Here is a 16,344-nt window from a genome sequence, read left to right as displayed (position 1 = left end):
CCTCTGTCAGATGTGGCGGCACTCCGCTCTCTCCCTCTGTCAGGTGTGGCGGCACTCCGCTCTCTCCTTCTGTCAGATGTGGCGGCACTCCGCTCTCTCCCTCTGTCAGATGTGGCGGCACTCCGCTCTCTCCCTCTGTCAGATGTGGCGGCACTCTGCTCTCTCCCTCTGTCAGATATGGCGGCACGCCGCTCTCTCCCTCTGTCAGATGTGGCGGCACTCCGCTCTCTCCTTCTGTCAGATGTGGCGGCACTCCGCTCTCTCCTTCTGTCAGATGTGGCGGCACTCCGCTCTCTCCTTCTGTCAGATGTGGCGGCACTCCGCTCTCTCCTTCTGTCAGATGTGGCGGCACTCCGCTCTCTCCTTCTGTCAGATGTGGCGGCACTCCGCTCTCTCCCTCTGTCAGATGTGGCGGCACTCCGCTCTCTCCTTCTGTCAGATGTGGCGGCACTCCGCTCTCTCCCTCTGTCAGATGTGGCGGCACTCCGCTCTCTCCTTCTGTCAGATGTGGCGGCACTCCGCTCTCTCCTTCTGTCAGATGTGGCGGCACTCCGCTCTCTCCCTCTGTCAGATGTGGCGGCACTCCGCTCTCTCCTTCTGTCAGATGTGGCGGCACTCCGCTCTCTCCCTCTGTCAGATGTGGCGGCACTCCGCTCTCTCCTCTGTCAGATGTGGCGGCACTCCGCTCTCTCCTCTGTCAGATGTGGCGGCACTCCGCTCTCTCCCTCTGTCAGATGTGGCGGCACTCCGCTCTCTCCTTCTGTCAGATGTGGCGGCACTCCGCTCTCTCCCTCTGTCAGATGTGGCGGCACTCCGCTCTCTCCCTCTGTCAGATGTGGCGGCACTCCGCTCTCTCCTCTGTCAGATGTGGCGGCACTCCGCTCTCTCCCTCTGTCAGATGTGGCGGCACTCCGCTCTCTCCCTCTGTCAGATGTGGCGGCACTCCGCTCTCTCCCTCTGTCAGCTGTGGCGGCACTCCGCTCTCTCCTTCTGTCAGGTGTGGCGGCACTCCGCTCTCTCCTTCTGTCAGATGTCGGCGGCACTCCGCTCTCTCCCTCTGTCAGATGTGGCGGCACTCCGCTCTCTCCCTCTGTCAGATGTGGCGGCACTCCGCTCTCTCCTTCTGTCAGGTGTGGCGGCACTCCGCTCTCTCCTTCTGTCAGGTGTGGCGGCACTCCGCTCTCTCCCTCTGTCAGGTGTGGCGGCACTCCGCTCTCTCCTTCTGTCAGATGTGGCGGCACTCCGCTCTCTCCCTCTGTCAGATGTGGCGGCACTCCGCTCTCTCCTTCTGTCAGATGTGGCGGCACTCCGCTCTCTCCCTCTGTCAGGTGTGGCGGCACTCCGCTCTCTCCTTCTGTCAGATGTGGCGGCACTCCGCTCTCTCCCTCTGTCAGATGTGGCGGCACTCCGCTCTCTCCCTCTGTCAGATGTGGCGGCACTCCGCTCTCTCCCTCTGTCAGGTGTGGCGGCACTCCGCTCTCTCCCTCTGTCAGATGTGGCGGCACTCCGCTCTCTCCCTCTGTCAGATGTGGCGGCACTCCGCTCTCTCCCTCTGTCAGATGTGGCGGCACTCCGCTCTCTCCCTCTGTCAGATGTGGCGGCACTCCGCTCTCTCCCTCTGTCAGATGTGGCGGCACTCCGCTCTCTCCTCTGTCAGATGTGGCGGCACTCCGCTCTCTCCCTCTGTCAGATGTGGCGGCACTCCGCTCTCTCCCTCTGTCAGATGTGGCGGCACTCCGCTCTCTCCCTCTGTCAGGTGTGGCGGCACTCCGCTCTCTCCCTCTGTCAGATGTGGCGGCACTCCGCTCTCTCCTTCTGTCAGATGTGGCGGCACTCCGCTCTCTCCTTCTGTCAGATGTGGCGGCACTCCGCTCTCTCCTTCTGTCAGATGTGGCGGCACTCCGCTCTCTCCTTCTGTCAGATGTGGCGGCACTCCGCTCTCTCCCTCTGTCAGATGTGGCGGCACTCCGCTCTCTCCCTCTGTCAGATGTGGCGGCACTCGCTCTCTCCCCTTCTGTCAGGTGTGGCGGCACTCCGCTCTCTCCTTCTGTCAGATGTGGCGGCACTCCGCTCTCTCCTTCTGTCAGATGTGGCGGCACTCCGCTCTCTCCCTCTGTCAGATGTGGCGGCACTCCGCTCTCTCCCTCTGTCAGATGTGGCGGCACTCCGCTCTCTCCCTCTGTCAGATGTGGCGGCACTCCGCTCTCTCCTTCTGTCAGATGTGGCGGCACTCCGCTCTCTCCTTCTGTCAGATGTGGCGGCACTCCGCTCTCTCCTTCTGTCAGATGTGGCGGCACTCCGCTCTCTCCCTCTGTCAGATGTGGCGGCACTCCGCTCTCTCCCTCTGTCAGATGTGGCGGCACTCCGCTCTCTCCTTCTGTCAGGTGTGGCGGCACTCCGCTCTCTCCCTCTGTCAGATGTGGCGGCACTCCGCTCTCTCCCTCTGTCAGGTGTGGCGGCACTCCGCTCTCTCCTTCTGTCAGATGTGGCGGCACTCCGCTCTCTCCTTCTGTCAGATGTGGCGGCACTCCGCTCTCTCCCTCTGTCAGATATGGCGGCACTCCGCTCTCTCCCTCTGTCAGATGTGGCGGCACTCCGCTCTCTCCTTCTGTCAGATGTGGCGGCACTCCGCTCTCTCCTTCTGTCAGATGTGGCGGCACTCCGCTCTCTCCTTCTGTCAGATGTGGCGGCACTCCGCTCTCTCCTTCTGTCAGATGTGGCGGCACTCCGCTCTCTCCCTCTGTCAGATGTGGCGGCACTCCGCTCTCTCCTTCTGTCAGATGTGGCGGCACTCCGCTCTCTCCCTCTGTCAGATGTGGCGGCACTCCGCTCTCTCCTTCTGTCAGATGTGGCGGCACTCCGCTCTCTCCTTCTGTCAGATGTGGCGGCACTCCGCTCTCTCCCTCTGTCAGATGTGGCGGCACTCCGCTCTCTCCTTCTGTCAGATGTGGCGGCACTCCGCTCTCTCCCTCTGTCAGATGTGGCGGCACTCCGCTCTCTCCCTCTGTCAGATGTGGCGGCACTCCGCTCTCTCCCTCTGTCAGATGTGGCGGCACTCCGCTCTCTCCCTCTGTCAGATGTGGCGGCACTCCGCTCTCTCCTTCTGTCAGATGTGGCGGCACTCCGCTCTCTCCCTGTCAGATGTGGCGGCACTCCGCTCTCTCCCTCTGTCAGATGTGGCGGCACTCCGCTCTCTCCTCCTGTCAGATGTGGCGGCACTCCGCTCTCTCCCTCTGTCAGATGTGGCGGCACTCCGCTCTCTCCCTCTGTCAGATGTGGCGGCACTCCGCTCTCTCCTTCTGTCAGATGTGGCGGCACTCCGCTCTCTCCTTCTGTCAGATGTGGCGGCACTCCGCTCTCTCCTTCTGTCAGATGTGGCGGCACTCCGCTCTCTCCTTCTGTCAGATGTGGCGGCACTCCGCTCTCTCCCTCTGTCAGATGTGGCGGCACTCCGCTCTCTCCCTCTGTCAGATGTGGCGGCACTCCGCTCTCTCCCTCTGTCAGCTGTGGCGGCACTCCGCTCTCTCCTTCTGTCAGGTGTGGCGGCACTCCGCTCTCTCCTTCTGTCAGATGTGGCGGCACTCCGCTCTCTCCCTCTGTCAGATGTGGCGGCACTCCGCTCTCTCCCTCTGTCAGATGTGGCGGCACTCCGCTCTCTCCTTCTGTCAGGTGTGGCGGCACTCCGCTCTCTCCTTCTGTCAGGTGTGGCGGCACTCCGCTCTCTCCCTCTGTCAGGTGTGGCGGCACTCCGCTCTCTCCTTCTGTCAGATGTGGCGGCACTCCGCTCTCTCCCTCTGTCAGATGTGGCGGCACTCCGCTCTCTCCTTCTGTCAGATGTGGCGGCACTCCGCTCTCTCCTCTGTCAGGTGTGGCGGCACTCCGCTCTCTCCTTCTGTCAGATGTGGCGGCACTCCGCTCTCTCCCTCTGTCAGATGTGGCGGCACTCCGCTCTCTCCTCTGTCAGATGTGGCGGCACTCCGCTCTCTCCCTCTGTCAGGTGTGGCGGCACTCCGCTCTCTCCCTCTGTCAGATGTGGCGGCACTCCGCTCTCTCCCTCTGTCAGATGTGGCGGCACTCCGCTCTCTCCCTCTGTCAGATGTGGCGGCACTCCGCTCTCTCCCTCTGTCAGATGTGGCGGCACTCCGCTCTCTCCCTCTGTCAGATGTGGCGGCACTCCGCTCTCTCCCTCTGTCAGATGTGGCGGCACTCCGCTCTCTCCCTCTGTCAGATGTGGCGGCACTCCGCTCTCTCCCTCTGTCAGATGTGGCGGCACTCCGCTCTCTCCCTCTGTCAGGTGTGGCGGCACTCCGCTCTCTCCCTCTGTCAGATGTGGCGGCACTCCGCTCTCTCCTTCTGTCAGATGTGGCGGCACTCCGCTCTCTCCTTCTGTCAGATGTGGCGGCACTCCGCTCTCTCCTTCTGTCAGATGTGGCGGCACTCCGCTCTCTCCTTCTGTCAGATGTGGCGGCACTCCGCTCTCTCCCTCTGTCAGATGTGGCGGCACTCCGCTCTCTCCCTCTGTCAGATGTGGCGGCACTCCGCTCTCTCCCCTTCTGTCAGGTGTGGCGGCACTCCGCTCTCTCCTTCTGTCAGATGTGGCGGCACTCCGCTCTCTCCTTCTGTCAGATGTGGCGGCACTCCGCTCTCTCCCTCTGTCAGATGTGGCGGCACTCCGCTCTCTCCTCTGTCAGATGTGGCGGCACTCCGCTCTCTCCCTCTGTCAGATGTGGCGGCACTCCGCTCTCTCCTTCTGTCAGATGTGGCGGCACTCCGCTCTCTCCTTCTGTCAGATGTGGCGGCACTCCGCTCTCTCCTTCTGTCAGATGTGGCGGCACTCCGCTCTCTCCCTCTGTCAGATGTGGCGGCACTCCGCTCTCTCCCTCTGTCAGATGTGGCGGCACTCCGCTCTCTCCTTCTGTCAGGTGTGGCGGCACTCCGCTCTCTCCCTCTGTCAGATGTGGCGGCACTCCGCTCTCTCCCTCTGTCAGGTGTGGCGGCACTCCGCTCTCTCCTTCTGTCAGATGTGGCGGCACTCCGCTCTCTCCTTCTGTCAGATGTGGCGGCACTCCGCTCTCTCCCTCTGTCAGGTGTGGCGGCACTCCGCTCTCTCCTTCTGTCAGATGTGGCGGCACTCCGCTCTCTCCTTCTGTCAGATGTGGCGGCACTCCGCTCTCTCCTTCTGTCAGATGTGGCGGCACTCCGCTCTCTCCCTCTGTCAGATGTGGCGGCACTCCGCTCTCTCCCTCTGTCAGGTGTGGCGGCACTCCGCTCTCTCCTTCTGTCAGATGTGGCGGCACTCCGCTCTCTCCTTCTGTCAGATGTGGCGGCACTCCGCTCTCTCCTTCTGTCAGATGTGGCGGCACTCCGCTCTCTCCCTCTGTCAGATGTGGCGGCACTCCGCTCTCTCCTTCTGTCAGATGTGGCGGCACTCCGCTCTCTCCCTCTGTCAGAGTGCTGGAAGACCACACAAGGCTGTGATCATGTGATTAGAAGCTACACTGATTGGCTGCAGGTCATTATTATGGGACCGGAGCTGTCCAATGATCACAAAGCCTCTGCTGGGAGTGGGGACATCACACTATGACATCATGATAATTTTGTAGAAGAAATGTGATTGGTTTAGGAATGATTCTGGCTCCTCCCTCTCTTCTGCAGATCAACTTCATCCTCTTTGTGAGAATCATCCGAATTCTGATGAAGAAGCTGAGAACCTCCGATGTGTGGGGGAGCGACTTCAACCAATACAAGTGAGACGCTGAGCGCTGGGAGAGACCACTCATAACGGGGGGGGGGGAGTGTGCCTAACATCCAACACTGGGAGAGACCACCGGGGTATATAGGAGGGTCTCTTCTCTCATTCCGGGGTATATAGGAGGGTCTCTTCTCTCATTCCGGGGTATATATGAGGGTCTCTTCTCTCATTCCGGGGTATATAGGAGGGTCTCTTCTCTCATTCCGGGGTATATAGGAGGGTCTCTTCTCTCATTCCGGGGTATATAGGAGGGTCTCTTCTCTCATTCCGGGGTATATAGGAGGGTCTCTTCTCCCATTCCGGGGTATATAGGAGGGTCTCTTCTCTCATTCCAGGGTATATAGGAGGGTCTCTTCTCTCATTCCGGGGTATATAGGAGGGTCTCTTCTCCCATTCCGGGGTATATAGGAGGGTCTCTTCTCTCATTCCGGGGTATATAGGAGGGTCACTCCTCTCATTCCGGGGTATATAGGAGGGTCTCTTCTCTCATTCCAGGGTATATAGGAGGGTCTCTTCTCTCATTCCAGGGTATATAGGAGGGTCTCTTCTCTCATTCCGGGGTATATAGGAGGGTCTCCTCTCTCATTCCAGGGTATATAGGACGGTCTCTTCTCTCATTCTGGGGTATATAGGAGGGTCTCTTCTCTCATTCCGGGGTATATAGGAGGGTCTCTTCTCTCATTGCGGGGTATATAGGAGGGTCTCTTCTCTCATTCCGGAGTATATAGGAGGGTCTCTTCTCTTATTCCGGGGTATATAGGAGGGTCTCTTCTCTCATTCCAGGGTATATAGGAGGGTCTCTTCTCTCATTCCAGGGTATATAGGAGGGTCTCTTCTCTCATTCCAGGGTATATAGGACGGTCTCTTCTCTCATTCTGGGGTATATAGGAGGGTCTCTTCTCTCATTCCGGGGTATATAGGAGGGTCTCTTCTCTCATTCCAGGGTATATAGGACGGTCTCTTCTCTCATTCTGGGGTATATAGGAGGGTCTCTTCTCTCATTCCGGGGTATATAGAAGGGTCTCTTCTCTCATTCCGGGGTATATAGGAGGGTCTCTTCTCTCATTCCGGGGTATATAGGAGGGTCTCCTCTCTCATTCCAGGGTATATAGGACGGTCTCTTCTCTCATTCTGGGGTATATAGGAGGGTCTCTTCTCTCATTCCGGGGTATATAGGAGGGTCTCTTCTCTCATTGCGGGGTATATAGGAGGGTCTCTTCTCTCATTCCGGAGTATATAGGAGGGTCTCTTCTCTCATTCCAGGGTATATAGGAGGGTCTCTTCTCTCATTCCAGGGTATATAGGAGGGTCTCTTCTCTCATTCCGGGGTATATAGGAGGGTCTCTTCTCTCATTCCGGGGTATATAGGAGGGTCTCTTCTCTCATTCCGGGGTATATAGGAGGGTCTCTTCTCTCATTCCGGGGTATATAGGAGGGTCTCTTCTCTCATTCCGGGGTATATAGGAGGGTCTCTTCTCTCATTCCAGGGTATATAGGAGGGTCTCTTCTCTCATTCCAGGGTATATAGGAGGGTCTCTTCTCTCATTGCGGAGTATATAGGAGGGTCTCTTCTCTCATTCCGGGGTATATAGGAGGGTCTCTTCTCTCATTGCGGGGTATATAGGAGGGTCTCTTCTCTCATTCCAGGGTATATAGGAGGGTCTCTTCTCTCATTCCGGGGTATATAGGAGGGTCTCTTCTCTCATTCCGGGGTATATAGGAGGGTCTCTTCTCTCATTCCGGGGTATATAGGAGGGTCTCTTCTCTCATTCCAGGGTATATAGGAGGGTCTCTTCTCTCATTCTGGGGTATATAGGAGGGTCTCTTCTCTCATTCCGGGGTATATAGGAGGGTCTCTTCTCTCATTCCGGGGTATATAGGAGGGTCTCTTCTCTCATTCCGGGGTATATAGGAAGGTCTCTTCTCTCATTCCGGGGTATATAGGAGGGTCTCTTCTCTCATTGCGGGGTATATAGGAGGGTCTCTTCTCTCATTCCGGGGTATATAGGAGGGTCTCTTCTCTCATTCCAGGGTATATAGGACGGTCTCTTCTCTCATTCTGGGGTATATAGGAGGGTCTCTTCTCTCATTCCGGGGTATATAGGAGGGTCTCTTCTCTCATTCCAGGGTATATAGGAGGGTCTCTTCTCTCATTCCGGGGTATATAGGAGGGTCTCTTCTCTCATTCCGGGGTATATAGGAGGGTCTCTTCTCTCATTCCGGGGTATATAGGAGGGTCTCTTCTCTCATTCCAGGGTATATAGGAGGGTCTCTTCTCTCATTCCGGGGTATATAGGAGGGTCTCTTCTCTCATTCTGGGGTATATAGGAGGGTCTCTTCTCTCATTGCGGGGTATATAGAAGGGTCTCTTCTCTCATTCCGGGGTATATAGGAGGGTCTCTTCTCTCATTCCAGGGTATATAGGAGGGTCTCTTCTCTCATTCCGGGGTATATAGGAGGGTCTCTTCTCTCATTCCGGGGTATATAGGAGGGTCTCTTCTCTCATTCCGGGGTATATAGGAGGGTCTCCTCTCTCATTCCAGGGTATATAGGAGGGTCTCTTCTCTCATTGCGGGGTATATAGAAGGGTCTCTTCTCTCATTCCGGGGTATATAGAAGGGTCTCTTCTCTCATTCCGGGGTATATAGGAGGGTCTCTTCTCTCATTGCGGGGTATATAGGAGGGTCTCTTCTCTCATTCTGGGGTATATAGGAGGGTCTCTTCTCTCATTCTGGGGTATATAGGAGGGTCTCTTCTCTCATTCCGGGGTATATAGGAGGGTCTCTTCTCTCATTCCAGGGTATATAGGAGGGTCTCTTCTCTCATTCCGGGGTATATAGGAGGGTCTCTTCTCTCATTGCGGGGTATATAGGAGGGTCTCTTCTCTCATTCCGGGGTATATAGGAGGGTCTCTTCTCTCATTCTGGGGTATATAGGAGGGTCTCTTCTCTCATTCCGGGGTATATAGGAGGGTCTCTTCTCTCATTCCGGGGTATATAGGAGGGTCTCTTCTCTCATTGCGGGGTATATAGGAGGGTCTCTTCTCTCATTCCGGGGTATATAGGAGGGTCTCTTCTCTCATTCCGGGGTATATAGGAGGGTCTCTTCTCTCATTGCGGGGTATATAGGAGGGTCTCTTCTCTCATTCCAGGGTATATAGGAGGGTCTCTTCTCTCATTCCGGGGTATATAGGAGGGTCTCTTCTCTCATTCCAGGGTATATAGGAGGGTCTCTTCTCTCATTCCGGGGTATATAGGAGGGTCTCTTCTCTCATTGCGGGGTATATAGGAGGGTCTCTTCTCTCATTCCGGGGTATATAGGAGGGTCTCTTCTCTCATTCCGGGGTATATAGGAGGGTCTCTTCTCTCATTCCGGGGTATATAGGAGGGTCTCTTCTCTCATTCCAGGGTATATAGGAGGGTCTCTTCTCTCATTCCGGGGTATATAGGAGGGTCTCTTCTCTCATTGCGGGGTATATAGGAGGGTCTCTTCTCTCATTCCGGGGTATATAGGAGGGTCTCTTCTCTCATTCCGGGGTATATAGGAGGGTCTCTTCTCTCATTGCGGGGTATATAGGAGGGTCTCTTCTCTCATTGCGGGGTATATAGGAGGGTCTCTTCTCTCATTCCGGGGTATATAGGAGGGTCTCTTCTCTCATTGCGGGGTATATAGGAGGGTCTCTTCTCTCATTGCGGGGTATATAGGAGGGTCTCTTCTCTCCGGTATATGGAGGTGTTATTTCCTTTGTTATTCTCTTCATACAGCGCCACAGACGTGGGAGCGATATCAGGGGGGGGAGGGGTGATAACAATCAGTGGGCTCCTCTGTATTGTGTATAATGGGGGTGGGGGGTTGACCCTCTGTCAGGTTTTTATTGGAGAGGAGATTTCTCCTCTATTTATACATAAAGACAAAGTCCGAAGTTTTAGATTCGTCTCCAGAACAGGAAATGAGGGGAAATCGTCCAATGGGGACAATTATCTCCTCACTTCTGGAGATTTCCTTTGACTTCCTGTTGCTTCTCTTAGACAGGAAATGAAGAGAAATGTCCTAAATGGAGCACAGAGAGGAAAATAATAACCTGCAGGGGTTGTAACTCTTCCCTCTAAATCTAAAACAAGAACTTCCTGTAGATTGTCGGGAAATGAAGAACAATATTAGATGTCCCATGAACTGTATAAAGTGCCGTCACCCATAGCAACCAATCAGCTGTCAGCTTGGATAGTTTCCATGCCTTGCACTGATGAGAGCGGACTGGTTGCCGTGGGTTACCACATATTACAGCCTCTGATTTTATGTCTTGTTCTCGGCAGGCGTCTGGCCCGCTCCACGCTCCTCCTCATCCCGCTCTTCGGCGTTCATTACATCATCTTCGCTTTCTTCCCGGAGGATGTGAGCAGCGGCACCGTGGAGATCCGGCTGTCCTTCGAGCTCGCCCTCGGCTCCTTCCAGGTGACTCCGCCCAGCGGGGGGTCCCAATTCTCACTCTAGAGACCCCATTCACAGAGGTCAGGGGTCACAGTGATTACAGGGGTCACAGAGGTCAGGGGTCAGAGGTCACAGAGGTCATATGCCAGGAAAATGACAGTTATTTTCAGTCCAACAAGGTTTGAAAATGGCAGTCATATGGCTGAAAATAACAGATTTATCCTTGTGCTAAAAAGTAGTAAATTGAGCCTATTGTGTGCAGTCTCCCATAGCAACCAGTCAGATCCCACATTCCAGCAAAACCGCGATTTCTGAATGCTGCAACTTACTAGAATCAGTCTAGATCAGTGTGTCCTATAGCAGTACTCTGCCTCCCTCTTGTGGTAGGACTGAGGAACTTCAATTGAGTTGTACAACTGCTATACACCCCACACACCCTATACACCTTACACCCTATACACCCCACACACCCTATACACCTTACACCCCCCACACACCCTATACACCTTACACCCTATACACCCTATACACCCCACACACCCTATACACCCCACACACCCTATACACCTTAAACCCTATACACCCCACACACCCTATACACCTTACACCCCCCACACACCCCACACACCCTATACACCTTACACCCTATACACCCTATACACCCCACACACCCTATACACCCCACACACCCTATACACCTTACACCCTATACACCCTATACACCCCACACACCCTATACACCTTACACCCTATACACCCCACACACCCTTTACACCTTACACCCTATACACCCCACACACCCTATACACCTTACACCCTATACACCCCACACACCCTATACACCTTACACCCTATACACCCCACACACCTTACACCCTTTACACCTTACACCCTATACACCCCACACACCCTATACACCTTACACCCTATACACCCCACACACCCTATACACCTTACACCCTATACACCCCACACACCCTTTACACCTTACACCCTATACACCCCACAAACCCTATACACCTTACACCCTATACACCCCACAAACCCTATACACCTTACACCCTATACACCCCACACACACCCCAATACTCCTTCATGGTCTCTATATTCCATGGTGTCTGTTTTATATTTCATATATATTTCATTATATTGTTAGTCGGTTACAGGGGGAGGGGCCTCATGTGACTCCTCCTCCTATATATTGATCATTTGTAGATTTAGATTATCAGGTTTTATTCTCATCTCATTACATGAATTTCTTCTGATTTGTATAAACAAGCTGAATTCACAAAGCTCTAACACAAGGATAAGGATCTTTATTTTCAGTCATGTGATCTTCTAATCATCTATTGGCTGGAAATAAGGATCCTTATCCTGGAGTTTGTTTAGTGACTTGGACCCGGAGTGATATGATGGGGGAGGGGCACATGGGGGAGGGGCACTGGGGGGAGGGGGGGGGGGGAGTTCCGTTCTAATATCTGTTATGTGTCTCTGTCCTCAGGGCTTCGTGGTGGCCATCCTCTACTGCTTCCTGAATGGAGAGGTAGGTGGAGACCCCCAAATCCAGCGACATTTATTATGCGCCCAATGATATGAATATCGATCGTTTGGGGCTCATTCACACCTTTGTGTAGTCTATGGCCTCCTCCAATCTGTCTGCAATCAATTGAATGTCAAATATCTGCAACCCAGAGTTGATTTCCCGCCATATTACTGATTATAGTGAATGCTGATTGGGTGAAATGTCTTGTTTTATCTTTATTCATGGGGGGGAGGGGGGATTTATTTTGCAACGCGCTGCAATGCATTACCGTGTGTTTCAATGTTACACAAGGAGGGGGCGTTGCCTTATTGCGTTGGGGTAAAATTCAAAATAAATCACCATAATCCAACATGGAGGTGGAAATGTGTCCTCAGAGCTCATTACACCCTAAAAATCCACCATCCCCCCACATTTTTCTTCCCCATTGACTTCAGTGTATTTACCAAAAGGATGAAATTTTACCAAAATCTCCCAAATTTTACCATAATTTGAGGGAAATGAAAACTCTCGGCTTTGCTCCTCTTGATGAATAAAGATAGAATCTGTCACTGTTGGTACGTCTCGTATTCTGTGTCCCTCTGACATCTCCTTCCTCCCATCCCCCAGGTCCAGTTTGAGATCCAGCGGAAGTGGCGCAGATATCACCTCCGGAAATATTTCTGGTTGCGGCAGCAGAAACACTCGACGGTCAGTAACGGGGGAAGCGTCCTCACCCAGGTGGTGCAGGTCAGCCGCAGCAGCCAGAGGGAGTCCAGGAAGTCCTCCGCCACTCCCATGACCAGCCTAATCTGATTGAAGGAGATCCGCCGCTATCTGGTGGCCCCCAGCAAACGCTCCGCTACCAACCAACCAAATCTACCGGATCACCGGAGCAGCACAGATGTCAGATCACACATCGGCCCCATCTTCATTCTCCTTTATTCCCAAGATTTCCCCACAAACACCTGCAGATTCCCAACCTTCTCCACCGGAAATACGGGATAGCAGGGAGGTGAACTGAATATTCAACATGAGGAGGAGGAGGAGGATGAGCGGAGCCGTCCAACCAGAATCAGGGGGCCCCCTAATATGAAGTGATGTCAGCAGTGAAGGTACAAAGATGTTAAATTGTGATCTGTAAGGACTGGAGGCCTGAAAACAGATCCTCCAGACCAACAACCAATGTGAGATCCTCCAAGCCAACTACCAATGTGAGATCCTCCAGACCAACAACCAATGTGAGATCCTCCAGACCAACAACCAATGTGAGATCCTCCAGGCCAACTACCAATGTGAGATCCTCCAGGCCAACTACCAATGTGAGATCCTCCAGGCCAACTACCAATGTGAGATCCTCCAGGCCAACTACCAATGTGAGATCCTGCGGGCCAACAAACAATGTGAGATCCTCCAGGCCAACTACCGAAGTGAGATCCTCCAGACCAACTACCAATGTGAGATCCTCCTGACTGACAACTAATGTGAGATCCTCTAGGCCATCTACTGATGTGAGATCCTCTAGGCCAACTACCAATGTGAGATCCTCCAGGCCAACTACCAATGTGAGATCCTCCAAGCCAACTACCAATGTGAGATCCTGCGGGCCAACAAACAATGTGAGATCCTCCAGGCCAACTACCGAAGTGAGATCCTCCAGACCAACTACCAATGTGAGATCCTCCTGACTGACAACTAATGTGAGATCCTCTAGGCCATCTACTGATGCGAGATCCTCTAGGCCAACTACTGATGTGAGATCCTCCAGGCCAACTACCGATGTGAGATCCTCCAGGCCAACTACCGATGTGAGATCCCACAGACTAACTACCGATGTGGGATCCTCCTGACCGACAACCAATGTAAGATCCCACAAACTGATCACCGATGTGAGATTCTCCAAACTAACAAGCAGTGAGAGATTCTTCAGACTGATCACCAATGTGATATTCCAGGGCCCAACTACTGATGTGAGATCCTTCAGTTTGACAACCAGTGAGAGATCCTTCAAACTGATCACTGATGTGAGATCCTCCATACCAAAATGAATGCGAGATCTTCCAGACCAACTACCAATGTGAGATCCTACAGACTACTACCAGCGAGAAATCCTCCAGACCAAAACCAATGTGATATTCTAGGGACCAACCACAAATATGAGAGCCTACTCACCACAACTAATACCCAGTGAGAGACCTTAGACTGATAGCCTGATTGACAACCAGTGTGAGATCCTCCAGACCAACTACTGATGAGGGCTCCTACAGATTGGCAACCAAAGTGACATTTTAGGGACCAACCACTGATTACCGAGATCTTCTTGACCAAAACCAATGTGAGATCCTACATACTGACAACCAATGTGAGATCCTACAGACCAACAACTGATGTGAGATCCTACAGACCAACCACTGATGTGAGATTTTACAAACTGAGAACAGATGTGAGATCATTCAGACTAAAGAATGCCAGGTGTGTGAGGGGAAAAATAAGACGAGAAGTTGTTGTGATCTGAGACGGCGGAGTGTGAAGGGTTAACGTCTAATCTGCTAATCTGCTTGTGAGAGTCGGCAAGTCTGAACTCGCCAGATCCAGGCGTAGCGCCATTCACACCTCCAACCAGGAGATTCCCTTCCACCTCACCGAGGCCCACAGATCTACAGAGCAGAGAGAAGTTCCGGGGCTGGAGGTCCCCACAGATGTCGTCTGTTAAATTCCCATCTGTACGTAGGCGGTAGTGATGAGTTGATATAATCTGCAGATGTGATTGTATCAATTCTTCCTGATTGGGTTTCTGTGGATTGTGATACACCTGATACCCCAACAGACTGAGCTCCACCCCCAGTGTCAGGATGATGGACAGCAGCTCAGTGACGGCGGGGAGGCTGGGCTGGGGGTTGGTGACATTCACCCTCTCCATTGTTACCTGTATATCTCCAGGGCGGATGTTCTTCATATATAAGAATAGAGTGAATCGGGAAAATACCATATTATGGCCACTAGATGGAGCTGATAACCATAGGAAATAAATGCAGTGATCGTCGGCTCCATCTAGTGGCCCCATTGTGGTATTTTCCTCATTCAGTCTATTTTATAAAAATAACATCCGCCCCGCAGATATAAAAACCTAATAACGTTCGATTGTTCCATCATTTGCACAGAATGAACGAATATACACACCGAGGAGGCGACAACTGTCATCGATTATAACACATCGAACCCCGAGGACGATCGAATGTTACTCTTTGTGGATGAGAAAACAAATGACGTCTGGACATGGAAGCAGGTGATTGGAGAACATCTAACTGTCTCCGCCCACACTCAGCGCCCAGCAACTCCTCAAATTACTAAGCTGAGTGCCCCTCCCCCCAGATACCAGCCAATCCCCAGGCTCCGCCTTGCTGCTCAGTGCTTCTGTGGTGGTTTCTGGAACAGGAAGTGAAGGGAATCCACCCAATGAGAACACAGACAGCCGGAGTTCCACCTTAAGATTGAAAAGATTTTCTGTATCTCTCATGCAGAGTGAAATGTGTGAAGGCGGAGAACTTCTTTATTGTGTAGAACTTAGTCTTCCTCTAGAGGGAACCAATCAGACGCCTCCATATACGGACAATGATGGCGGATCTGGATGTAGAGATGTTTCTATACGTTGTTCATGTGAATGTCGCCATCTTGTGGATGTTCAATAAACTGAATTGTGTTACAGTGACTGCACTTTACTATTCCACCTCCCTCCATGTCTCAGAACAGAGCGCTGTGCCGCCAATTGGTTTTATCTCAGCAGTGTGACGGGTCACTAGAGAGAGAATCACCCAAAATGTACACAAAACCTCAACCTGTCGTGTGATCCAGATGTACAGGCCCCTCCCTCTTCATGTAATGCAGATGTATAGGCCCCTCCCTCTTCATGTGATCCAGATGTACAGGCCCCTCCCTCTTCATGTGATCCAGATGTATAGGCCCCTCCCTCTTCATGTGATCCAGATGTATAGGCCCCTCCCTCTTCATGTGATCCAGATGTATAGGCCCCTCCCTCTTCATGTGATGCAGATGTATAGGCCCCTCCCTCTTCATGTGATGCAGATGTATAGGCCCCTCCCTCTTCATGTGATCCAGATGTATAGGCCCCTCCCTCTTCATGTGATCCAGATGTATAGGCCCCTCCCTCTTCATGTGATGCAGATGTATAGGCCCCACCCTCTTCATGTGCTCCAGATGTATAGGCCCCACCCTCTTCATGTGCTCCAGATGTATAGGCCCCTCCCTCTTCATGTGCTCCAGATGTATAGGCCCCTCCCTCTTCAGCTGATCCAGATGTATAGGCCCCTCCCTCTTCATGTGCTCCAGATGTATAGGCCCCTCCCTCTTCATGTGCTCCAGATGTATAGGCCCCTCCCTCTTCATGTGCTCCAGATGTATAGGCCCCTCCCTCTTCAGCTGATCCAGATGTATAGGCCCCTCCCTCTTCATGTGCTCCAGATGTATAGGCCCCTCCCTCTTCATGTGCTCCAGATGTATAGGCCCCTCCCTCTTCATGTGATCCAGATGTATAGGCCCCTCCCTCTTCATGTGATGCAGATGTATAGGCCCCACCCTCTTCATGTGATGCAGATGTATAGGCCCCTCCCTCTTCATGTGATCCAGA

The 16,344-nt window shown here is 53.2% G+C and overlaps 1 protein-coding gene across 1 annotated transcript; it reads left to right on the top strand.

The window, feature by feature from the left end:
* The first annotated feature begins 5,625 nt into the window (after positions 1-5,625).
* LOC141148101 (vasoactive intestinal polypeptide receptor 1-like) lies at positions 5,626-14,926 on the top strand. The gene is made up of 4 exons (XM_073635252.1): positions 5,626-5,747; positions 10,066-10,204; positions 11,682-11,723; positions 12,330-14,926. Exons 1-4 carry the CDS (start codon positions 5,626-5,628, stop codon positions 12,513-12,515), a joined length of 489 nt encoding a protein of 162 aa, XP_073491353.1. The 3' UTR covers positions 12,516-14,926.
* Positions 14,927-16,344: the final 1,418 nt, after the last annotated feature.

This window comes from Aquarana catesbeiana, linkage group LG06 (genome assembly GCF_042186555.1).
Source record: "Aquarana catesbeiana isolate 2022-GZ linkage group LG06, ASM4218655v1, whole genome shotgun sequence".
NCBI classification, from domain to species: domain Eukaryota; kingdom Metazoa; phylum Chordata; class Amphibia; order Anura; family Ranidae; genus Aquarana; species Aquarana catesbeiana.
This window is presented reverse-complemented; position numbering and strand designations above follow the sequence as displayed.